The sequence below is a fragment of the Coloeus monedula genome (genome assembly GCF_965178545.1).
Source record: "Coloeus monedula genome assembly, chromosome: 8".
Lineage (NCBI taxonomy): Eukaryota > Metazoa > Chordata > Aves > Passeriformes > Corvidae > Coloeus > Coloeus monedula.
This window is the reverse complement of record NC_138788.1, coordinates 124,592-149,676: the sequence shown is the minus strand read 5'-3', so window position 1 is coordinate 149,676 and position 25,085 is coordinate 124,592. Positions and strand designations below refer to the sequence as shown.

Genomic DNA, 25,085 nt, shown 5'->3' with positions numbered 1-25,085 from the left:
TTAGAAAATTCCTCTTGAGTACCAAACTAAAGTCCCTGCCCTCTATTTTAATTTTGCCTTTCCTCTTCATGTCTTTTAAACTGGTGACTTCTTTTAAGAGGTAGTAACTTGAGCCTGATTCTTTTTGGGGTGTTGGGTTCATCAAGCTCTGGGGTGCAATTGTGGAGGCCAGGAACAACATATTTGCTGGAGAGTGCAAGTCTTACAAAATGCCCTAATGGAATTGTGTGTCTACTAGAGCATCTCCTTGCAGGGAAGTCTTCTGTTTGGGTTTTTCCCTCCCTTTGTCCCCCAGACTAACTTTACAGCTCCCAGAGCTGTGAATATTACCCACATTAACTTGCCTCTGGTCGTTCTTCCCAGAAACATTTAGAGGCAGCACACTGTCCTAGTCATCTCTGGGAATGCTGGGGCATCTCCTGCTTGAATCCATTTTTGAGAACTTGATAGGGCCTGTAGGTGACACCTTTGAGGCTCCAATTTGTGATGCTGCAGTTCATTCCTCTGTGTTAATTGTCAGCTGTCAGTCACTTATGTGTACCTGTCAAAACATTGTTACAGCAGGCTCACGTAGCAGCTACAAAACAAAAGCAGCTGGGGATCAGATGGTTTATGTACACACCTGTGACACAGAGCATTCCATTCAGGCTTGTCAGTTTTATTTAGCTGGGATCATAAGTGTGAATCAGCCTCTCAATGAAAGTGGCAAAATAGAAATTCTGGTGGCTTGCTGTACTATTCTGTGTTCAATTTTAGTTTCTCTTCTGGGAATTCACATAATCACCTCTAGAGGGTTATCTGGCTTGATAGCTTTGTGTAGTGGATCTGTTCTCCTTTCCTGTTGTTGGAAAAACCTTGCTGGTACTGCACAGCTGTCAGCACAATAGAACTGCAAGAATTTTTTTTTTCTTTATGGGAGTAATAACAGTAATTTATTTGGATGGTTTTTGTTGTTCCCTAGAGTTGTTCACCACTGAAAAAAGACTTCTGTGCTGGGGTGGAGCAGAGCAGCATATTGCACTTTGCTCCCAGGGACACACCCCAGCAGGGAGAGGCCATTGAGGATTTTCTGTAATGTGCAATCCCTACAAGACAGACAAGCACCCAACTCCCTGTCTTGTGCAAATTCAACATGTAAATAGTGGAGCTACTTTTTTCCTGCTGGGATTTGAAGCTTGGTGTAGTTTCTTAGGCTAGCCTGCTGCAAAAATGCAAGATACCAAGGGAATGGGAAAAAGCCTATACTTGCCTGATGGTGTGTGATTATTGTAGGCTTAGCTACATTCATTGCTGATGGAGAGCTCTTACAGTAAGAGCTGGTGGGGTGAGAGGGAAGAACCCTTTCTGGGTTTGCTGTAGTAGAGAACAAATTTCGGTGTACCACATCTAGAGCTTGTGGTTGTCACTTGCAACTCAGTTCAGTTTGGTTTGAACCAGTCAGGAGAGGTTCTCAACTACTTGGTTTTGCATCAAAATTAATTCTGTAATGCTGGACTTGGTTTGTTTTTTAAAGACAAGAGTTTGTGTGACTACTGCAGAAAAGTGTCTTTACTTGCCTTGTTTGATAATGTCACTGCAGCGGTCAGGTTGTGTGACCAGGAGTGGCAAGGGTCCCTGCGTAGCCTAGGAACAGCTTGTTTCCCTGTGGGACACCAGTCTTTCAGTTTGACTGATGTTCCCATTGTAGCTCTGCTCCAAGCACTCCTCTGCAATCTGTGCTCGGAAGGATCAGTCCTGCTCCTTTGACCACTCTTTCCTGCAGTTAAGGCTCCTTAGCCGGTGTTTTCTGCCTGGAGGGAGCCATGGAGTATGGCTTGTGGAAGGAGCAGAGATAACAAGCACCCATCTGTTCTTCTTTTCCATCCCTTTGGGATGTCCGGGTGTCCCTGGTTAGAATTCTTCTCTGGATAAGATAGTGGAGGTGTCACTGTGGGGCAGGTGCCAGAAAACAATAGCAGGTCAAGTCCAAAAAACAAGATTGATCAGTGAGTACGTCCCTGCTGTCAGTAAGGGGCAGAGCTGCTCTGGAAAGGTCAAGGTTGGAGCTGTACCCCACATCCCTTTGGCCTCTTCCTCTGATAAACTTCCAGGGGAGCAATCACACTTGCTCCTCTGGAAGCCTGGAGTCAGAAGCTCCACTGAGAGGAAGGCTGCGGGAGCCACAGCCTGCACCAGAGCTTTCAAGCCTCTGTCCCTGAGTGGTGGCTCTTCCTTGGCTGAGTGGGATGTTCCAGTACTTGTTTTTCTGTATCTACTTTGTCATCCAGCTCCAGCCAGTGTCTTCAATGGGTGAGTAAAGAGACATTGCCTTATTTCTGTTTGCTATCTCTAAGGTTCATGCTGAGCCTTGGTATTCTTAAGTGGAAGACTGGAAGGTAGGAGAAATACCCCATCTCTTTGAAGGTGATGTGAAATTCCTTCCGGTTGGAAAGATCCTTCTGTTACAGAGTGTGAAGTCTCCCATATTGGGAGAATCTCTATTGCCAAGGCACTGTGGGATTCTCCTCTCTTTGGAGGACAGACTCTATGAGTAGAATTATGCTACCTTTTCACCTGCTTCCTTGACAAATCTGAACTGAATCTAGTGCCATAATGCAGTGCTGCTCCCTTCATTGCTTAGCTGTGCTGGAGCAGAGACCTCCAATTACACAGGTTTAATGGCTGCAGAATGGGGTGCTCACCAATGCTTGCTGGAGCCTGATTTGTCACCCAGTGTATCTGCTACCATGTCAGCCAGAGAACTAATGGTACCATCAAACTTATAAATGGAAAAGCTTTGCTTCATAGCTAATGCTTGTCAGCCTGAATTGCTCAGGCCACGCAAGAAGTATTGGGGAGGAAAAAAAATTGAGCCAAGAAAAATGAAAAATAGGGAGCTGGAGACAGTTATTCATCTCGTGCAAACCCCCAAGCTTGTTGTTTGGGGAGAGGAGGTGAGAGGCTGATCAGTTGCTTCTCTGTTTTTGTGGAATTTTTTTTCTTAAAAACTCAATTTAATTAAAATGAAAAAACCGTGCTGCCAAAGACTGCTTGGTGTCTGCAGGGAGGCTGGTGTGGGGCAGCACTGGCAGTCCAAAGGTGGCTGTGAGGATCTGCAGTGTTCCAAAGAGCACTGTCTGCTTTTTCTGCTTGTTTGCCTCCCCCTCACTCCTGCCAGAAGCTCTCAGGGGAATGTAAGATGTGAGGGAATGCTACCTCAACTCCCCTGACCTGCCTTCTTCCAGCTCCCTCCGAGCTGCTGCATGTTCATCTCGCTAAATTTTGTCTTTAAATTATCTCCTGGATGTTTAGGAGACAGCGTCATCTCCCTAGATGAGCATTCCCAGAGTCTGTCTACAAGGGATATTTCGTAATTACATGAAAGCTAATGAGAGTGTTGGTATTTTTAGTGCTGCCCAGCTGGGAAGCTGACAGGGTATTCCCGCTTCACCTCATTTGGCTTTTAACAACACGGAAACCTCTTCATCTTAGTCAGTGACTCACCCTAAGGCCACACCAAATCCTCTTGTGGAAACCAAGGGAATTACACTGAGGGAAGCCTGAAGGAAGCTCTGTTCAGGACCCGTCTTTTCCTTTCGGGAGAAGTCAAACCAGCTTTTGGAGGATGGGATTTACAGCACTGCTGTTGTCTGTGGCTGAGGGCAGGTAAACAGAGTCAGGTAAAAGGGAGAGCTCACAAGGGAATGAATGCCTGGTGAATCCCATCAGAGATTCCCTGCTGCATTCCCCTCTCTGCTGCTCAGGAGAACTAGGCTGGTTGTGGTGGCAGTGAATTAGCTCCTCTGCATATCTTTGAATTGTGGCACTAGAGATTCCTTCATAACCCAGATCCACATTCCCTGTGCCAGCTCTGCAGCACTCCTGACTCTGGCAGCTGCTCCTACCTTTTATGCTGGATTTGAGACCAAGCAAAATGTGTCTGTGGCTGAGGAAGGCATAAGAGATGTTATATTTGTGAGATATTTCTATGAGATAGCACATCTGTGGGACAGATATTTACAGAGGACACAGCTAAATAAGAGTGACTTGAAGTCCATTCTCTGAAGCACTCGTAGTTCCCACTTTAAAGTCAGTGAAACAAATCAAAATAATGAACCAGGATCATTTGTGTTTCTAATAGGAAGAGCACAGTATTCCTCCCTCACCCAAAGTCCATCACTCTGTTGTCAAAACAAAACAGCACAGCTTCAGAACTTCCAAATAAATGTGCTGTGGAAAGTTGAGGCTGTTGCAGTCCAAGATGCATTTTATCAGAGTGATTGGTTTTATTAGCCTAATTTTAGGAAATGGTAGTCAATTTTCCTTACTCAGGGCAGTATTAGCTTTCCTTTTGCTTAATAGGGAATTGCTTGTCAGGAATAAGTATGCTTAATCAGGTGTTAAATGTAAGGGAAAATGGAACCTCTGGACTTACAGTAACGTAGCTGCCAAATGAGGGTTAATTAGGAGGAGACTGAAAATTTAATGAACAGTTAAATTCTTCATTTACGTTTTCCCTATGGTACTCTCATGTTTTAACTATTTGCAGAAGGTTCAGAAAGGCCTCTGAAAAGGGCTGCACTCCTTGAGCACTGCATGAAGAGACACACACTTGCCAGGAAGTCCGTGTATGTTTGTGTCTTGACCCCACAAACACTTCACAAACTGCTCATCTCCTGTGCAGATCAGCAGGGTTTGCGGGCTTGCAAGGAACACAGCTGTGTAAAGGGTTGAACATTTTGCTCCCCAGAAGGTCCCAATTCAGACCTTCATGCCTCTACATTTTAAGATAACGAATAAAAAGGTTTGGCAGCTCAGCTGTGAGGGCTGACTCTGGCTGTGCATGGGTTTTAAAAGAGGCTGCATAACCTGTTTGAGATACAGTCCTGTGTTCCAAGGCAGCTGGGAGAGTTACCAGTGACTTCAGGAGGGGCTTGCAGGTGCTCAGTTAGTACCTGAACAAAGGGTTATTGTCCTGGGCTAGATCCAGTGTTCCCAGGGTGTATGTCCTGTGGCAAAATCACTACCTGGACCTTAGATTTGCTCATATCTTGTTTTTTTCCCCCGTCAGCTAAACAGCAAGTCAGAGTGTTGCATAATGTTGTGAGAGCTCTGTTAATTTACTTGTTCGTCCAAGACGAGCTGTCAGAATTTTCCACAAGGCAATGAGTTTGCTGCTATCACCTTTTCTCTGCAGGGACCTCTCTCCATCACAACGGTTCTGTTAAGTCAGGGATGGAGAAAAAAATGCTTTTATAATTATCAGTAAACACCTTGGTTTGATATCTACCAGCTGCTCTCTGTGTGTGTCGCAGCCCTGGACCCCTGCTCTGCCTACATCAGCCTGAACGAGCCCTGGCGGAACACGGACCACCAGATCAACGGCTCGCACGGGCAGCCCACGTGCGACAGCGGCATCGACGGGGAGTGGTACCGCTTCACGGGCATGGCGGGCGACGCCATGCCCACCTTCTGCATCCCCGAGAACCACTGCGGCACCCACGCCCCCATCTGGATGAACGGCAGCCACCCGCGCCAGGCCGATGGCATCGTCCAGCGCCAGGCCTGCGCCAGCTTCAGCGGGAACTGCTGCCTCTGGAACACCACCATCGAGGTCAAGGCCTGCCCGGGAGGCTACTACGTGTACCACCTCACCAAGCCCAGCGTCTGCTTCCACGCCTACTGTGGGCGTAAGTCACCTGTCTGACTGACCCCCCTTCGTCCCTGGGAGGCAGGAGAGAGGTGGTGCCTGGCTCCTGCCTTCTCCAGGTGGTGGCCTGTCCATATAGGATCAGCAAGGTGGTTTCACCTGCTTTGTTCTGCTAACAGGATTTTTCCACAGCTGACCTGGCCTCAGTGATTTAATGCTCCCTGTGGAAGCATTAAAGCCCTGTGGTTTGTCTTGACATGCTACCAAAGTCAAAATTTGCATCTCTGACTTGCAGTAATTAAACTCGATTGTTTCTCAGCAGCTTCAGCAGGTCAGCTTTCCCAGCGTGGGCCAGGTCTGTAACTGATGGACTGCACGCAGGGTGGGAAGCTGATGGGCAAATACTGTGGGTTTTTTGCATGTTCAGTGCTTTGTGCTGACACTGTTCTTGTCATGCCCTAGATTTTTATGATATCTGTGATGTGGTGGATTGCCAGGGCTCCTGCCTGGACACCAGTGACTGCACGTGTTCCCCGGGTACGACCCTGGGACCTGATGGACAGACATGCCTTGGTAAGGGTGGAAATAAGCTGTGCCAGTTACTGATGCTTTTCTTCCCTTTGTTTCATTGCTCACATCTCAATCCCTTGCCTTACAAAGCACTACAAAAAGTTAGGTATCCCGAGAGGAGTTTTCCCCTTTGCTGCCTAGAACAGGTCTATCATTCTGTGAATGGTTCCAAGATATGAAATCCTATGACTGCATCCATTCTGGTGCCCCTGGAGCTCCATGTTTACAAGGCTGGATTTGCTTTCTGCATGGTTCAGCTGCTGAAGGAAGTAGCAGAGTCTCCTTGCAGGATCATGTGGTGTCACTGTGGTACCCAGGAAATGCTGTGCAGTCTGGCATTAGAGATTTCCTCTCACACGCTCTGTTGAATAACTCTCCTCCAAAAAATGTTTTGCTGGCTGCTGTAAGGCTGCATACTAAACCCCACCATACTTCCTGCCCTTTTGGGATATTGTTCAGGGGGTGGGGCTTGATGAGACCCAGAGAACTGTAAGTCCTACCACAGCTTCAATGGTTTTAGGCAGCCTGACAAGGGGCTATTCAGTGAGCTGGCACTTGGTGGCAGAGACCAGCATGGCCAGGAGGTGAGAGCAGAGTGGGGAACATGGGCTTTGGAGTTTGTGGAGGAATCTGAGGAGAGGATAGCTGCGGTTGTGTGTGTGGTGCTGGAGGAGAGCACCTGGACTGAGAGGTCAGGAAAAAAATGGTCTGTGGGACAAATCAAGGGGCTGGGAAGGGGTGGCTGTTGGGGAGCTGTAGAGCCACACTGATGCACAGGAAGAGGTAAGGGTGTTTGGGGCAGGAGAAATCTCATCTGTCACTTGGTTTGGTGGTGAAGCTGAAAGCAGAGTTGGTCTAGGAGGCTGTGTGGCAGGTCAGTCTGTTCCATAGGAGCTACACCTGACAAAGCAGGTGGTTTCTTTCTTCACACACCTCATGTCTTTGAGCACCAGGGCAGGGCCCACAGTCGTTCCAGTGTGTGGAAGAAGCAGCCTGGCCCTGCTGCAGGGTTATACTTGCTCACAGTGATTCTGGGGAAGGCTTTTGCTTCAGCAGCTCAACTTGTCTGCAGCCAAATGGCTGACTGAGCTGTTTCAGATAATTAAAAGCATTTATTAGCTGCTTCTGTGCAAGCCTTCCAGTCACAGAAGTGCCCTTGACAAGCACTAGCACTCAATGAATGTGTGGCAGGCTCAGAGAAAAGGTTTTCCTGCAGCAGGGAGGCGCATAGGAGTCCTGAGCCTGTCTGTGTGTGCTGCAGCTGCTTTCATCTCCCCCCCAAGCAGGATTTCTGCACTGCTGCTTCTCAAGATTCCCAGGTGGCACACCTCAGCTGGAATGATCACCCTGGTTCACCTACCTGCAGCCTCTCTTGTGTGGCTCTGTGATCTTTCTAATAGCTTTCTGTTGTGCTGAGTAACTGTGCAGTCGCATCTCTGAGAGCAACTGTGCCTTCCTTACGGAAAAACCAAATAAATCCCTGTTTGTCTTTCCTAAACAGAGAATGTGCTTCCTTTCCCAGCTCCCCTGAAGAGGGGGGCTGAAGCTGTTGCAGTAATGCAGCAGAGAAGCTGTGGCTGCCCCTGGATTCCTGGAAGTGTCCAAGGCCAGGTTGAACAGGGCTTGGAGCAACGTGGGGTAGTGGTAGGGGACGGAACAAGATGAGCTTTAAGGTCCCGTCCAACCCAGACCATTCTGTGAATGCTGAGCAGCTCTGAGAACCTCCCTGTGTTTCTCCTCAGTACATTACGTGCTTTAAATCCCAGAGCAGAACAGCTCATCCTGAGTTACATTTTCATTTAGGGGTTAGATAAGGTCTTAGACTTCTTGTCATGCATCCACCAACTCAGTGCATTGCCTTTGATTTCTTCAATACCTGGATCCATGTTCTGCTAAGCTGTGGTTAAAATCAGCTCAGCACTCTCCCAATCCAGTCTCAAGATAACCAGCCTGTGTCCCAGAAGTGCTGGTTGTCACTGGTGTGGAAGAGCAGGGACAGATCTGTGTGTGCTGTAGAACTTGGAAGCCCAGTGAGGGGAATTTCTGAGCCCAGCCCTTGACCAAGACAAGCTCTAGGCCCCTCTAACTACATCTCCATGCCTTTGCCAGTAGCCCTTTCCCTCTTCACCTTCTGTTTTTAAGCAGCTTTAGTTCTGTTTTTAGAAGGGAAGGTGTGGAGCCTGTCACACATGTGAAAAGCAGAGTGTCTCTGTGAGTCTCCTGGACATGCTTCCTGCCTCCCAAAGCAGGGTACCAGCCAATTCTTTGCCTAAAATATTAGATTCACGTTGCTTGTGGAAAGAGACACCACCAGCAGCTGTAAGCTGTGGGTACTGTGCATGTGTGGGACCACTCTGAGAGAGCTCATCTCTGACCTGTACTTTTCTTTTCTTCTTGTTTTTAAACTTCTGATACCTAGTAAATTCCAGCTTCTAAGCTGTTTTAATGAAACCCCATGTGAAACTTGACTGATAACTGCAGCATCCTGGCCTGCCTAAGAGAAACCATTCATTTTGTGGCTCAGCAAGAGGAACGTTGGTCCCTTACTCTCTGTTTGATTTGCTTTTTACACGCAGAGATTAAATCAGGTTGAGGAATTAGAATATCAGAGAACAAAGTACCTTAAAAAAAAAAAAAAAGGGCAGACAGAAACAGGGGAACTTTAGCCTTTAAAAAAGAGTCAGGAGGACTTTTCAGAGCTTTACCAAGAGCTTCAAAAGCTACTGTCAGTGTTACTACTGTTAGTGGGATTATTCACTGCATTCCAGGGCTTGTTTTTTTCAGATGAAAATGAATGTGAGCAGAGCAACGGAGGCTGCAGCGAGTTCTGTGTTAACCTGAAGAATTCCTTCCGCTGCGAGTGCGGGGTCGGGCGCACGCTGGGAAGTGATGGGAAAACCTGTGAAGGTGAGGCTTCAGCTACCACAGGCTGCTGGAACTGTACAAATCGTTCCCTTGCAGCACTGGCTCTCTCTTGCCTCCTTGCACCTGGGATTAAAAGTCCCTGAAATCACCTCTGTGCTTGCCAGAGGGGCTGATACTAAAATATCCTTCTAAGCAAGCAGAGAGAAATCTCCTTGTTGTTCTCCCTGCCTCGTCCATTTCTGTTAGAATTTGCTTGTGTTTATCTCCATGGGGGAAAGGCAGCAGTGGATCTGGAAGATTGGTTGTCCATGCAGAACTTGTTGCTGGAGTTGTTGGGATTTGGCTCTGAAGATTCGTGTGGTAGAGCTTTGTGGGGGCAGATTTAGCAGTGCTGGGTTTTGGCAGCTCACGTTAGGTATGGGGTAATGTCATGGCATTAGACTGGAGCATGAGGATCACTTTAGCCTCCCAGGATAGAGACTGAGGAGAGAGGGTGCCAATCTGTGGACAGAAGTTAAATTTGGGATTAGGGCTGCATTTTGCTCTTTGGTGTCTGTGGGCTCTGCTGCTCTGTGCAGCTGCTGCAGTTCCTTTCCAGTGGTGGCACAGCCAGGTTGAAGACCCTCGATAAATTTAGACTGGTGACTTAAAGACCAAATTGTAGGTCTGATGTGTTGTCTCTAACAATGTACAAACATCTCTGAGCAGAAATAGGCAAACACAGCAAAAATTGACGTGTGCCTAATGTTTTCTGTGGTGAGCTGTGGAAGATCACTGTGCCCCCTCACAGCAAAGCTGCTGTGTGGTGTTCACAGACACTGTGGGGCCTCAGACAAGCAAAACAACTACAGATGTGCCTCACTTTTCAGCTAGCTGAAAGAGCTAAATCAGCTCTCTGAGCTCTGCCAGTACATCAGTCATCCAGGTAGTGACACTTCCCTGGGAAATGCTGCTGTGCAGAGTGCTCCTTAAGTACTTGTCAAGTTGTGTGGGGCCAAAAATGGTCTGTGGGCTTTGTCCTTGCCACATCCAGCTCTGAGCTGGTGGGGCATCACATAAATGAGCTATGGGATTTTTATTCCCAAGCGCTGCACTCTTCTGACAGGGCTGGAATAGTCTGTTTGGAAACTCGTTTGCTTCTGCCATTCCCCGAGTTGGCTTTTAGGGCCTTTGATATATCATTTAATTTCCCTTCTGTAAGAAAGATGGTGCCTTTCACAAGTTTAACACTGCTGCTGGGGATTTTTACAATCTCGTTAGTGAGTTTTATTTCTGAAGATGTGCCCTCAGCTTTGTGAGCCGTCAGAGAATGGGATGTGAGCTGTGAGCCACGTCACAGCTTGTTGCTAAAAAGAACAAATGCAAGAGATTTAGCTTGATTACATGAGGTGGTGAGGCTGAGTAGAGATTAAAGTATCTAAAAATTTACATGATGATGCTTTACCCATTACTTTGACTCATATGGGGTGTTTGGACTGTTATTTTCCATACATTGTATAGGATTGAGTGTGGGATTTCCATTCTTTTCTTTACATTTCAGTGAAAACCACACAGTCATTTATGATGGTAGGCTCAGGGAGAAATATTCTGTATTTATGATTTGCTTATCTTATGTACTGTTATTTTACTGAGAGCAGTAGTACTTATCTAGCATATTCATCCCAAAGGGTTAACAAAACCAATCAGTTAAGGTTATTTGAAAGAAAAAATCATGATCCTCTATTATTTTCTTTATAATAGGAAGCCAACAAGAACTGGAAATGGCCTTACTTTCCTTAAATTTTCAAACTCTTCACAATGTATCTGGATGACCTTTCGGGCTCTTTTCTGCAGCTGCAGTGGCTAGGAATATGTTTTACAAAAAGCTCAGATCCTCAGAGTGTCCTCATCTGAACAAAGGAGATGTAAGAGAAGACCTGACAAGTCCTCCAATTAGTTGTGCTGCCCTCTCCCCTCTGCACTTCAAAATGGGGGAAAATTAGGAAGTGAATCAACTTTACACCATGAACCTGTGCTTTCCCTGAGCCAACCTTGAAGCCTAAAACTCACAAGCTTGCAAAATTCCTGCTAAACAAACTCCTAGAAGCAGAGTTTTATTCTCAGCCCACGAAGGGGATTTGGTATGCCTACCTCCCTCACAGCTGGGAAACCCCGAGGGAATGAGCACATCATCTTCTCTCTCTCCAGTGTTTCCTGCTGGGAATAGGAGCTGGCCACCTGTGGGACTGTCCTTCCCCAAGGCAGCTCCCCTGCAAAGCTCAGGGCTTTCATTCTGCTGGTGATGAAGGGAGGGAGTGTGGTCAAAGTTTTAAGAGGATTTTCCTCCCCCTTTTGAAGTAAGAAACAACATAAAAAATTAGTTTAGGAGGGTGTCTGCAGAGTCTGTTTGCAAGGGCATGTAGTGACAGGACAAGAGGAAATGGTTTTAAACAGACAGAGATTTAGGTTTGGATTGGATATTTGGAGGAAATTGTTCCCTGGGACGGTGGGCAGGCCCTGGCACAGGGTGCCAAGAGCAGCTGTGGCTGCCCCTGGATCTCTGGCAGTGTCCAAGGCCAGGCTGGACAGGGCTTGGAGCAGCCTGGGACAGTGGGAGGTGGCATCCATGGCAGGGGGGTTGGAAGGAGATAATCTTTAAGATCCCTTCCAACCCAGGCCACTCTGTAATTCTATGATTCTTGAAGTGCTAAGCTGCTGACTGCCCATTCAGTATGTCAGCTATAGCATGGGGTTTAATTTACTGAGCTTTTCCATAGAATTCCTTGATAACCTCATGGTGAAATGATAATCACAGGAAAGTGTACAATTAAAAAAAAGTCTCCACCTCATTTTCTTGGAAACATGCTGTGGCCTTTGAGCTGTGTTGTACAGCCTGTTGGCTGGTCAGAAGTATGCTGGGACCTGCAGGATGTGCTGATTTTCCTTTCTTTCCCAGAAATTGAAGGCTGTCACAATAACAACGGAGGCTGCAGCCATACCTGCATTGAAGTGGAAGACACCTACCAGTGTGAATGTCCCAGGGGACTCGTTCTGTCAGAAGACAACCACACTTGCCAAAGTAGGTCAACAAAATCTCCCGGCAGCCTCTGTCCCCCAAAAGAATGTCTGAAGGAATTTTTCTTCTTGTTTTTGCTGTCTTCTCTTAGTCTGTCCTTTCCAGTTGGGTTAATGGAGCTTTGTTACTAATGACAGACCATGCAAAAGAGAGAACCTGAATATGTTGCTCTTCTATCCAGGCACAACAGCCACAGGCCCCAGCTTGAGTGCATCATGTTAATTGTAAGGCAGCGTTCCCTTACAATTAATACTGCTTAACATCTCCCTTTTATACTGCTTTGCTCCAGCTGTGAACACCTCTGACAGATCTATGCTGTTAGAACTGACATTTTCTATGCTCAAACTTCAAAATCTCAGCTAAAGTGGTCCAGTCCCTTCCAAGAACGGAGCTAAAGAGAGAGGCTTGTTTTTTTCCAAGTATGCCATTCCAGTAAGTATTCCTGTGCCTTGAAGCAGGGCACTAGCTTTGATATTAGGTGCTCCTGCTGCCCCTTGGAGAAGTGCCCAGGGTAGCATCTAAAAATTGACTGTTGCCTCTGCTGTGTAGAGGCAAGGGCAGCGTTATCCTTGGAGAACCTTCCATCTGAACTTTCCATGGGGAGTCCTTCCTGCTGAGTCACTTGTGCCTATGGCATGCACATGGAATAAATAGCTCCCTGTTTTTTGCAAAGATTACTTTTGCAAATACGTCCAGGCTGCCAGCAGTCTGGTGTTGCCTGGATGTCTGGTGACAGAAATCTCCTGCAGCCTGATGTGTCACAGAGTGCTCAGGCATCAGTTGGTGGAGGGACAGATCCAGGGTTCATGGTGGCCAAAAGGGCAGATATGCCTCAGAGAAGAAGTTAGAATGGTTCTACTTGATGGAATTTCTGCTTTTCAAGCCTTTTAGAAATGCAGGGCTCCCAAGGGTGAGCACTGCACACTTGGGATCCAGCAGTGCTGGTGGGGAGGCCGAGGTGGGGACTTCCAAGAGCTGTGATTACACTCACTGATTGAAGGTTTGGCTGACAGATACAGGCCAGAACAGAGCGCTGTTTTTTAGTCCTGGGCCCCTGAGACAACCCCAGCAGGGCTGGAAGTCCTGCATTTCCCAGCCAGGGTTTCTGCTGCTTGTGAGGCTGCTAATGAGAGCAGCAGCACTGCTGGGAGCCAGGCTGGGGCTCGGGATTCAGCATCTCATAAAGTGAAATTGCCTGTTCTTCTGCATTCGTGAATTTATGTCCCCATGCTGTGGTCTGCAATTCTGAGCAGATATGGAACTGTACCACACAACTTTTTATGACACCTCATCAGGTTTATATTGGTTCAATTAACAGTGTAGGGCAGGCACAGTTGCCTGAACTGGATCTGCAGCCTCTCTATCCTCCTCTGCACTTTCTCTACGTTCAGAGCAAACATTAATAATCTTCCACAGAAATCACAGTCTACAGGCTACAGGTTTTCCACAAAGATACCAGCCAGCAAAATACTTGGAATTTTGCAGGCCATCCTAGAATTTTGCAGCCCATTCTAGTACCTCACTTCTTCCTGAAGAGAGGGATAAAATGCTCTTCTTCCCTTGTCCTCTGCCCAAACTTTTTGTGCAGGTAAGCAGGGTTTATGTTCGTGGCAGTGGGTCAGGGCTCCCCAGCACCAGAGAGCCTGTTCCGCTGAGCAGTCTGTGCAGGAAGATAACCTCTGCTCCAAGCTGCAGCACTTTGAAAGGCCAAGGAAGGAGCCAGAGGCTGGAATATGTTGCCAGTAACAACAGCAGACAGAGAAATGAGCGTTGGACTCACCACAGAAGCTTCCTCCCAAGAGTCAGGTACCCAGAGGCATCGGTGCAAAGAAGAGTCTAAAGTGGAAATGAGGAGGCTTTCCCAGTGCTCACAGGTGCTCTGCGGAGTATGAGGGGGAAGAACTAAAATGTTTGACTGGCACAGACTGGGATTTTCCCAAATAGCCACAGGTTGGCTTCAGTCAAGAGGTTTCCTTCCCTGGTTTCTGTGTCCAGGTGGTGGAGGGCACACCGACAGCTCCTGCAGCTCCAGAGCACAAGGAAAGTGGAGTGTTTTCTTTCTCCCACTTTGTGCCAGTCAAAGACGTGTAGAAATAGAGAGATCCTGAACCAAGTCAGTCCTGAACTTCAGAGAATTGCAGCTGGAATCTGAATCTCTTGCCCTGAATGTCACCTTTATAAAAGCAGTACATTTTCTTGTTTGTCAAGGAGTTGCTAGAACAGCAAGCCTTTAAACCCAGATGGAGCCAATCAGTCCTCCAAAGGATGTTCCTCTCTGCATTGTGCTGTGTTCTCAAAGTCCCTTTGCTCCTGAGCTGTGCCATTTGACATGCTCACTTATTCCCACTTGCCTTCTGCTGCCAGTGGAGGGAAGGTTAAGGTAATTTTTAGTTCTTTAAGCTTCTGTCCTAACCCAGCAATGTCATTGTGGGAACATATTGCTTTGGGTACTCTGCATACATTTTAGCATCTCACTTTGAAATTACCAACTTTTAATAAAAAATCCTCCCTGAAGGTACTCAGACGCTGTTGCAAATACCTTGGCTGGGAGAGGGAAATTTTTAAAGGGGGTTGAAATGCCAGTGTGCCTTATAAATGTCCAGAATCCTAAATTATATAATTATATATATATATATAATTATATATATATATGACTGAAATTAAGGGATGGCAGGTCATAGGAATGTCAAGGACTGAGACTACAATTAATGTTGGCAAAAATCTTGGGAAGCTAGTATATTTGCAAAAAAGTTTTGTCGTGGGGTTTTAAAATTTAATAACTGTAAATCCTGCAAAGGGTTTGTTTTTCTGGCTGAAACCAGGATATATGCCACCAGTATGTTTATCCTGTCTCTAACTGAACAGATATGTATAATCCCAAGGAATACATATACAGCAACTACTTTTTTATTGAAGATTATTCTCTCTTTCTTCCTTTTTATTTTGTCCAAGTTCTGTTTTCTCCTGCTTCTTATTTAATGAAATTTTAATTTTAAAAAATTCACACGAAGGCCTGTATTAAAATTTAAAGGTTGAAAGGAGGTGGAATGAGCTAATTGGGTTTGTTTGTCAGAGCTGGGTTTATTGCTTATAAAAATATTATGGCATTTTGAACTGCTTCCATTTTAGCTCGGTATCTCTATGGCATTACTCTGCCTTGTTTCAGCGTGTTCTGGGTTGGATGTAAAATCTGATTAAGGGTCTTTAGAAATGGCTTTGCCTGGGGTGTTGTGAATTTGATACCCATATCTGGCAAAGGCTCTTCCCAGGACACAGCAGTGCAAGAGATATCAATCCAATCTGTGCTGAGTATTAAGCAAAGCTGGAAAGCACAGCTAAGTTTCTGCTGCACGTGCAGTGATTGTCTTCATTGTTTTCTGAGACATTGCTGTGGCTGGAGAATTTGGGGCAGTGGCAGCTCTGGTTTGTGTTGTGTAGGTGAGGAATGTAAGGATAGGTGGTTAGGTTACTGTGGTAAGATCATAAGCATAAATGCTGTGTATGACGCCCCTTTTTTTCCCAGTTATAACTGGTATAGCCCTTCCCCAGCTCACTGGTAGGTTTGTAGTGCAGACTCTTACTCTGGGCACTTCTCTTGCAGTTCCAGTGCTGTGCAAGTCCAGCTCTATTGAGGTGAGCATCCCAAAGGACCTAGTTGGAGGCCTGGACCTTTCCCTCATCAACAGCTCGTGCAAAGGCGTGTCCAATGGCACTCATGTCAACATCCATTTCTCCTTGAAGTCCTGTGGTACTGTTGTAGATGTATGTATACTGTCCAGTCTCTGGGATTTGGGGATTTGGCTGTGGCTTACTTGGGGAATAAAGTTGATTTGGCTGTACCCTCAGAGCCGTGTCCTGTGTTGCCGTGCAGCTGCCCTCAGAGTAGACCTGGGCTGGCATTCCAAAGTCAGGGAGCTTGTTCCATCCCCCCTCCAGTGGAGTGTGTCTGACAGCATGGGTGCTGCTTTCTGCTCACCTCCTGCTTCACAGGGGTAGAAGGTAGAAGTGCCCTCACTCTTCACCCTCCTGCTGAGACAGATTCTGGTCTCCTGATAATGTTTCAAAGGTTAAACTGGCAACTGCTCGGGACCCAGAGAGCTCACCTTAGCAGAGGGGTAGCAGAAGTGCAGTGCACTGCAGCTGGCAGCAAACCGAGGTCCTTAGTTGGTCTGTGAGAATGAGCATCATTCTGGTTGGGGGCTGTAAATTCACCAGCTGGGCCTTCAGTGGCTACTCTGAGTGTCAGCCCAGAGATCTCCCCTTTCTTTGCTGCAGGTAATAAATGATAAAATCATTGCCACCAACCTGGTGACTGGCCTGCCCAAGCAGACCCCGGGGAGCAATGGGGACATCATTGTCCGCACCAGCAAGCTGCTGATCCCGGTGACCTGCGAGTTCCCGCGCCGCTACACCATCTCCGAGGGCTACGTGCCCAACCTCAAGAACTCTCCCCTGGAAATCATGAGCCGCAGCCAGGGCATCTTTCCCTTCACTCTGGAGATTTTCAAAGACAAAGACTTCGATGAGCCCTACAGGGGTGCTCTTCCCACCCTTAAGCTTCGGGACTCTCTGTACTTTGGGATTGAGCCCTTGGTGCATGTCAGTGGACTGGAGACGCTGGTGGAGAGCTGCTTTGCCACTCCCACCTCAAAAATTGACGAGATCCTGAAGTACTACCTGATTCAAGATGGGTGAGTTCACTGTTCCCTCTCTGGCTGGCAATTTAATGGGAATTGGCAGTGGGGCTCAGTTGTCTGTGTGATGCAGGAAACACTATCCCTTCTCCCCAGCAGCCTGTCTGCCATGCTTGTAGCAATCACCAGCAGCCATCAAGCTGAAACCACCTGTCCCATCAAAAGTAATTGGGAGAAACAGTGGGAGGCAGTGAAAGAGGCTCCTCTGAGTGCAGCCTTTACAGGACGTATTCCCTGTCACTGGCCTTGTGGATAATTGAGTTGGCTCCTGTAGAAAAGATTCTCTTTCCTGATGTCCTCTCTCTGCCAGCCCATGTGCAGAGCCCCCGTGGCCGTGTGCTGCTGCCAGGTAGCTGCCGCAGCAACCGGAGCAACTTTCTGAATTTTCTCATAATGGCTTTCTTGCAGCACGAGCCACAAGAGTCCATTGCTAGTCCAGGTAGGAGCTCCAGGAGAATCCCTTGCGTTGCTCTCCCTGATGCCTGTCAGTGTAATAAACCTAGGGTCTTTCAGTTTGGCTGTAATTTTTTGAGATGTTTGGGGTTAGTGATCTTTCCAGGATATGCTAAAAATAATTTTGTGCAGATCTGTGGGTTTACTGTAGTGATTTTTGCATCAGAGCTTTGGGAAGCCTCTCTGTGGGCTCAGCTGTGGCTCCTAAGATGATCCCTCTTTTCAGACACTTTTTTGGGTGCTAAAATGACTGTGCCATGCTACAGCATTGCTGTGGAGTTTTGCATGCAGCAGCTTAACCAGATGGCTCTGAGGAAGTGTCACAGTTGTGAGGTCAGTCTGCTGTCCTCTAGGGAGGGAAATCCAGCCAAAGGAATATCTAAGACATACCCAAGAGCTGTAGCCTGGTAGTCAAGGGACTGTGCTTGTCCAAGTCCTGTATGTTGCCTGCCAGACCATTTAATGATGACAACAATTATGTCCTCAGCTGCCAGACTAAATCATCCACTGTTACAGCTGCTGATGGCAAGTCCTGTGTGGTTGTCTTGTAGCAAAAGGGGTCCTGGCATGTAAAGTACCCAAAAATACTGGTTTCATTTCCTTCTGATGAAGGATTCAGCATTAGCCTGCTCTCCCTCCATCCTAGGCTGAAGTCTTCTGTGCCCAGCATTTCTGGGCTTTATGAGCAGATCTGTAATGGAAAAATTGGTTTTATCAATTCCCTGGCTTGGCTGTTCCCGTGGACCCTTGACAGAGTCAAGGTTCCAAACATTCATTTGTTTCTCCCCATGAGTGAAAATGATGGCATTCAAAACAGCAGCCAAAACCTGAGCTGGATAGAGAAGGGAGAAGGCAGGAAATGTCATCTCTTGAATTCACCCCAGAACTCCTTGGAGGATTTATGGCACCAGCAGTTTCTTGGTACCTGCAGAGGGCATTAAAACTTCACTGAAGGCACAAAAGTGGGCTGGAGCCTCATCCAGCTGCTCCACTCTGCAGCTGTCACTGCAGACCCCAGTGTCCCCAGTGATTCAAAATTAAACTAGCTGAATACACTGCTAAGTTGTCCCTGCTCCAAACACTTCTGTTATAACCCAGTTTCCTTCTAGCAATCCAGCCCCAAAAGCCCATAGCAATAAAGATGGGATTTTTATGTTGGTTTCTGTAGGATCAGACCTGAAATAGTTAACTGCATCTTCCAAAGGGAAACTCTGTTTAAATTGGACAGGTTAAATTGGACTGAAGAATGGGAAAATTCTGTTTACTGCTTTCTTCTCTGTTAATTCCCTGCCTTCTGAAAACAAAATGAAACAAAGGCATTGACCGATGGCACAGCTGATAAATGCTGAAGCTCTCTGGGGCATCTGGAGCAAGGTCATGTCACTGATGAGGTCAGGAGCTGTGATTTGGCAGAGCACGAGGTGGTTAAGGTAGTTCCATTGCAAAGCTCATCTTGTTATGCCTCAGGCTGCCCCATTTGTTAGGCTGAGGTGGGTATTTTGTTGTCCAAGCCTTCCTTTTAACCTTGCAACCCTGAGTAAGAGGGTCAGAGCACAGCTCCCCATGGCACTGCCACTCTGCTCCCCAAACCTAAGCACATTATGCACAGGGATAGGGTTATTTTCCCCATATCCTGACCAGGCTCACCCCTTTTCCTTCCACAGCTGTCTCTTCTCACCTCTCCAAAGTGGGAAGCAGGGTCTCTGAAGGTTTCCTAGGCGAGTGGGATATGGTCTGGCCCCACAAATGCAAAAGGGCTCATCCCTGTGACTCAAAAGGTTTCTGAGCTGGTTTTGTCTATGTATCCCTGATTCCTTCATGTTGTTCTTCCACTTTCCCTCTCCCTAGCCTCAAATCACTACGTTTCCTTCCACTAGTGTGGAGAACCTTTGGAAAACCTGGGATTCGGGAGTCAGTTTGAGCCAGTGTCCAATAATCATCACAGTTTATATGCTCACAAATGAGAACACGCCTATGAGTTGACTTCATGGCTGTAGAGCTTGGCCAGTCACCTATGAAAAGTCTTTAACTGTCATTCCTTATGATCAGATGCCTTCTGTAAAAAGGAATTTTAGCAATGTAGAGATTCCCAAATGTTCCAGTGAAAGCAGAACTGCTCTTTTACAGCTGAACATGTCAAACATCGGCATTGCTGACAATGCCATGCACATGTCTCGTGGAAAGAGGGGAGCTGGAGGTTGCTGTAAGAGCAGGACTTTGAGCTACACCAGTACCTCTTGTCTCTTCCACCACTGCTTTGTTTTTTGGTTTTTTTAAAATATCTTTCAGCGTCCACATTTTTGGAATTAACTTGCTAGGAAGGATGAGCTGCATTGCAATGCAATTTCACAGCAGCATCAGGGCCTCTTAAGATGCACAAGGTTTTGCAATAACCAGCAGTAATTATCAAGCCACCGTAACTTTTTGTCTGTCAAACTCTGAATGGGCTGTAATAGTTTATAGGTACACTGCACCTGGAATGTAACTTGTTGTAAAAGCAGCTTATTTTCTTGCAGTTCTATGACCTCTCATAAAATCGTGTATTGCTAGTGATGGAAAAACTGAAATAATAAATTTTTGGTGTAGTGAATTTGAGCTCTTTGACCAAGTCCAGCAGGAAGAAAAATGTAAATGATATAAAGCAAAGTAAATCTGGATTTTTGTTGTTTTCGTTATCTGTCATATTTTAGTAATGTGGGTGCAGGCTGCTTCATTTTAAGCATAATTTATGTGCATATGTATGTGTGTACAGTGAGTGCATGCCACATTCTGTGGTGTATAGCACTGCAGACTGTTGCACAGGAAGGTGAAACGAGGACAAACTTGCCTGCAGCTCGCTGGCAGTCCCTCTCTGAGGGGACTGGGCCACGTCCTGCCAGCCCTCTGCTGCTGAGCTGTTCCCTGTCTGGAGATGCTATTAGCACTGCTGCTGTTTTTCCCCATCGTTCCCGAATTTTCTCCTGTGGCCAAAGAGGAAGTAGCAGAGATGGTGGCTGAGCCTGAGAGAGCCAATCCCTCCTTTTCTTTCTCTGGTTAAGTAGGCTGGAATGTCTTTTCTCTTTCCATTTCTGGAAAATCCATTAAAGCCTATCCCTCTGCTCCCCTCAGCTGCGTTTCTGATGAGTCCGTGAAGCAGTACACGTCAAAGGACCATCTTGCCAAGCATTTCCAGGTTCCTGTGTTCAAGTTTGTGGGCAAAGACAACAAGGTAAGCTCAAAACTCAGCTCTTAGGTATTTCATCAGTCCTGATACGGCTGAGAAGCCTCGGCACTAAGTTGGAAAAGGGTATGGAATGGTTGGCCCAAGACAGGTGCTGCTGTGCCTGTTCCAGCAGTTGCATCTTACAGGAGCCTGACACAGGTACTTGAGGAGAGATTGATGAAAACAACTAAAATTAAAACATGAAGGACAGTTTTGGAACATCAGTGCCACAGCAGGCTAAAATCATTGTTGCTTCCAGGGTGGTCCACCCTTGTATGCTGGGTGAGAGAAGTGTTCTCAGTCACCAGGCACATTTCACAGTGCCCTATCTTTAAAACAGCACAGTTTTTAGTTTGGGATCTCTATAACCTTGTGTCTCCTCGAGCTCTTGTGAGTACAGATGCCAGGATTCCAGACAGAAGGCCACCACAGTGCTTAATTCAATGTGAGACCAGGCTGTCTCTCTGGGGCAGAAGCTCTGTAGTGGCAGGACAGTGGAAGGATAATTCCATTTTTCCAAATGCAAATAGCTTTCCTTTTCTATGGTGGAGGAAATTGGATCTTCCAGCCATTGTTATGCTCAGCCAACACTGCCTGCTCTGAAAGGTATAAAGCTGCTGCTCCAGCTACCGGAGAGCCCCAGTAGGGTTAAAACAGATGAGATCTTCTAAAATTCAGAAGTTTTCCTTGGCTATCTGATTGCCCCTGCTGCCTCCAATCTGCATCCTCCCATCCTGCCAAAGGATTCTGCTTCAAACCTCTCCATTGACCAAGTCTCTGTTACTGCTGCTTGCAGGGATCTTGCTTGCTCTCCTTGTCATTGACAGGGCAGGGAGCAGCAATCCTGTCACTGCCTTTGCTGTGCAGGAAAAAAGGCAGCTGTCTCCTTGCTCTTTGCATTCTCCTTCCCTCAACTTAGCCCCTCATCACCCTGCGTTTCCCTCCTTTTCCCCCTCGGTTCCCTGGCTTTGTTTTCCCAGCTCACTTGAAATTGCGCGTCTCCATCAGTCCTTGCGAGGCTTCGCGCATTCTTGACGTGCAGCTCCTGCCAGTCCATGCAAGCTCTTCCAAGCTGATTCCTGGCATTTTCATCCCTTCCTCTGGAGGATCATTTCACGCCTTCCTATTCCCTGTCTCTCCACCCTTGGCTCTGAGATCTCAGCCAGGCACTCTGGAGAGGGCACGCAAGGAAGCACCCGGAGCAGCCAGTTTGGCTGTGGATGGCGATGGTGGGCACAGGCCCTGTGCCCTGGGAATGGTGTGGCTCGTGCTCTGGCAGCAGTGGCAGTGGTTGCCAGGGCTGTGCACTGACCCTGCCGCTGTGTCCCCACCGCAGGAGGTGTTCCTGCACTGCCGCATCCTCGTGTGCGGGGCGCTGGACGAGACCTCGCGCTGCGCCCAGGGCTGCCGGCGACGCGTGCGCAGGTCGGCGGAGCAGGAGGAGCAGGAGAAGGAATCTGTTCCCGTGGCAAACCACATCCTGACAGGAGGCCCCATCAGAATCGACTTTGACGACTGACACCCGCCCTCTGGAACAGCATCCCTGGCCTTCTTTATCAATGCCTCTGTTGTGGTGGTTTGAGAAACGGGAGGTATTGTTGAAGCCCCGCTTGAACCTCAGGACTCATTTCCTTAGCTCTGTGGTGATTATTCCTGAAGTATTTTGGGCCCACGAGGCAGCCCTTGGAGCGTGACCTGCACTGCAGAACAGTTTGGTTTTATCTGCATTTCTCCCCAGCACCCCTTCAGCTGAAGGGACCCCGTTTCCTTGCAGGCTGGAAATGTTGCCCAATTTTGTCTTTCCCTACGTCCACCTACAGGCCCCAGGACTGTTTGTCCTTGACTAAACAAATGTTGTCCAAGCCCTTCTTGCATCAGACAGTACAAATAGTATCGTAGCTGAGTGTGTTTGCTGTGCAGCTCTGTGAGTGATGCCGAAGCCTTTGGGTGACTGTTAATAAAAACATGTATAAAATATATTTCATCATGTGTAAGTTCTTTGGAGCAATGCAGTTATCATTACAGGCAACTAAAGTTCACATCTATCACAGGCACATTTAAATGTGGTTTTAAATAGCAAAAGGTATTTAATGAGATTTGATTTTTTTTTAGTGGCTTTTGATAATTGCATGCAGTTTAATAGTGTTTCCTCTTGTATTTAGTGTATCATTATTCTTCTTCCTCTTCTCCCACCACCAAATATGTCTTTCCTAAGTGCTATAGCACCTTGATTGTAAGAGAAACACCATTAAACATCTATAAACACCCCCCTCCCACGTGTGCTGCTACCAAGTGTTTGTTTGGGAGTTGTGATGCATTGCCCTGGTTAGAGAGGCCATGGTTCCAGCAAAGGATTAGAGGAATGCACATTAATTATTTATAGCAATCATTTGTCGTGTGGGCAGTTCTCGGGACAGGGCTGTCCCCAGTGATCCTGGTGGCAGGAGACACAGCAGCATTGTCTGAGCAGCCGTGGCAGGAGACACAGTTACTGGTGATCGTGGTGGCATCGTGGTTGTCAGGAATCTTTTCGGGCTGTCATGCTCCTTCCAAAGGAAATGTTAATGGATATAATCAGCTCAGGCTGCTCTGGGCTTCATTGAGCTGTGTGGTAAAGGATTAGGGATGTGGGGTGAGAGGAAGGAAGCACAGCCAGCAGTGAAGGACAACGTAGGAGAGGCAGGGCTGGAGGATGAGAGGGGAAGGGTCCGTCTCTGCCAGTGGCAGTGGCACTGCAGTGCGTTCCCAAGGTTTTCTGCAAGAAGCTTCTCAGTGTGCAGCTCTGTCCTGCATGTTTGGAGATCTGCTGGAAGCCCTCCAGCCTTCATCACCTGTGTTCTGCTTTGCTTGGAGCAGCCAAATTGCTGCAAAAGCTAAAATTTGCTGCTGCTCTCAAATGGAAGGGGAATCCATTTGAAGGCACCATTTAGAAGGGAGTCACAAATCACCTCAAACATTTCAGCCTATTTCACAGATTTATTTGTTCTGGCAAGTGAGATTCCAGCGAGGAATGAACATTTAATGGCTGAGAGTTTAATATTTTTTCTAAATAGCTTCATAGCTGCTTTTCCAATCTGGGAATATGTGTTAGAGTAAACAAAAATGTTTCTATGATGATAAGTGGGTATAAATGGAAAGACACTTTTCATGTGTTATCTAACCATATGTGAAAGGAAAAGAAAGGAAAAAGGCTTCTCCTAGGGTTGCTGTTCTGCTGATTCATGTCTGCACTAGGACCACAGGGGCAGTTTCCCACTGTCACTTCTTTGTTTAGGCAGCCTCTGCTAAATATATTTGTTTTGATAAAACAAGAGCTGGGAAATGAAATTAATTATCTGGTGCTTTCTGGAGAATCAACTGGTCTTGTTTGTCCATATGGAAGGAGGGATGCAGGGGGAGTGATGCAGGGCGAAGTTCCTTTCCTGGCTTATTTCAGTTATTGTGCACATTATTTGCTTCTTTCTGACAAATTCATGTGCAGCAGCTTTTCCACTCTGCAGCTGAAAACAGTCCTGCCAATGCACTGTCAAGAGGAAGCCATGGGATGAGCAAAGTGGTGTCTTTGTGTCCAGAGCAGGGTGGAATTGAAGATGACCCAAGGTTTGTGCAACAGCCTGGAGAATCCTGTGATCAGCTGCTTCCGTGGCTGTACATCACTGGATAGCAGGAGTGGCACGGAGGGGAAGCAGTTTAGCAGTTTAGATGCAGTTTTACTGGAGCTCCTGCACTGGTTTGCTCCCACTCAGGACTGTCTGGTGGTTTGCTGGAGTCACTGCCACCACTTGAAGGTTCAAATATTTCCTTGTAGAGCTGCTGGTGGGGTTTTTCAGATTACCACAGTGAAAAATGAACTTCTTCAGTATCTTGCCTGCTTGCAGCAGTCTGTAGGGTTTGGGGATGAATGGTGGTCTGGAAGCATGGAGAAATGAGATGTCTCCAGTGCATCAGTGACAGAGATTTTGTTCAGAGCCCTTTGATTTCTCCAGTGTATGTCATCACCTGCCAGCAGTTGCTTGGCTTTAATCTGATATCACTTGAACTGAAATAATTTAAGACATTTGCCATCCAGTCAGCTATCGAGTATAGACAATATAGCTATTTTAATTTATTTTTTGTCATTTAATTGTAAGAGTACGTTCACATTTAAACTGGCCATGGGCACCATTTCACCAACAAAATACAAAGTTTGGGAAGTGTCTGGAATGAGGAATATTTCTTTCCCATCCCTAACCAAAAGTATGTGTTTCTTAGATAATCAAGGTTGTCTGTCCAGCCTCATGCTCCGAGAGAGCGGTGAGCCTTGGCAATGCAGCGTTCCCTCTCCAGTGGCATTAGCCTAGCTAGGAAAGGTTATTACATCTGGTCAGTGTTGAAGTCCTCTGTGATGGAAAGCATCACAGTACACCCCACAGTCACTTCCATTTTCCTGCTCTGGGTACCGGTGGGCTCCTGTTGTTCCAGCCTGTTTGGGGCCAGCTGGACGTCTCATTGCTGTTTGCTGTACGGCAAAGATGATGGGCAGGAGCAGGAACGCATGGCTTAAATAATTTATCATTTTGTCGCATTTTAAACCCATTTAAACTGGAAGAAAAGCAACCAAGACAGACTCTTTCCACT

At 47.0% G+C, this 25,085-nt stretch overlaps 1 protein-coding gene across 1 annotated transcript; it reads left to right on the top strand.

Moving 5' to 3' along the window:
• Window positions 1-488: 488 nt before the first annotated feature.
• On the top strand, window positions 489-22,306 carry OIT3 (oncoprotein induced transcript 3). Its single transcript, XM_082285899.1, has 9 exons — window positions 489-2,289; window positions 5,295-5,669; window positions 6,092-6,202; window positions 8,984-9,106; window positions 12,000-12,122; window positions 15,721-15,881; window positions 16,395-16,810; window positions 20,375-20,474; window positions 21,805-22,306. Exons 1-9 carry the CDS (start codon window positions 2,226-2,228, stop codon window positions 21,985-21,987), a joined length of 1,656 nt encoding a protein of 551 aa, XP_082142025.1. The 5' UTR covers window positions 489-2,225; the 3' UTR covers window positions 21,988-22,306.
• The last annotated feature ends 2,779 nt before the right edge of the window (window positions 22,307-25,085 follow it).

Excerpts from the sequence above, each read along its gene's own strand:
- OIT3 (XM_082285899.1), top strand. The coding sequence starts at position 2,226 with ATGTTCCAGTACTTGTTTTTCTGTATCTACTTTGTCATCCAGCTCCAG. Across the intron at positions 2,290-5,294 it reads CCAGCCAGTGTCTTCAATGG|CCCTGGACCCCTGCTCTGCC; the intron begins GTGAGTAAAGAG and ends TGTGTGTCGCAG. Across the intron at positions 20,475-21,804 it reads TTGTGGGCAAAGACAACAAG|GAGGTGTTCCTGCACTGCCG; the intron begins GTAAGCTCAAAA and ends TCCCCACCGCAG.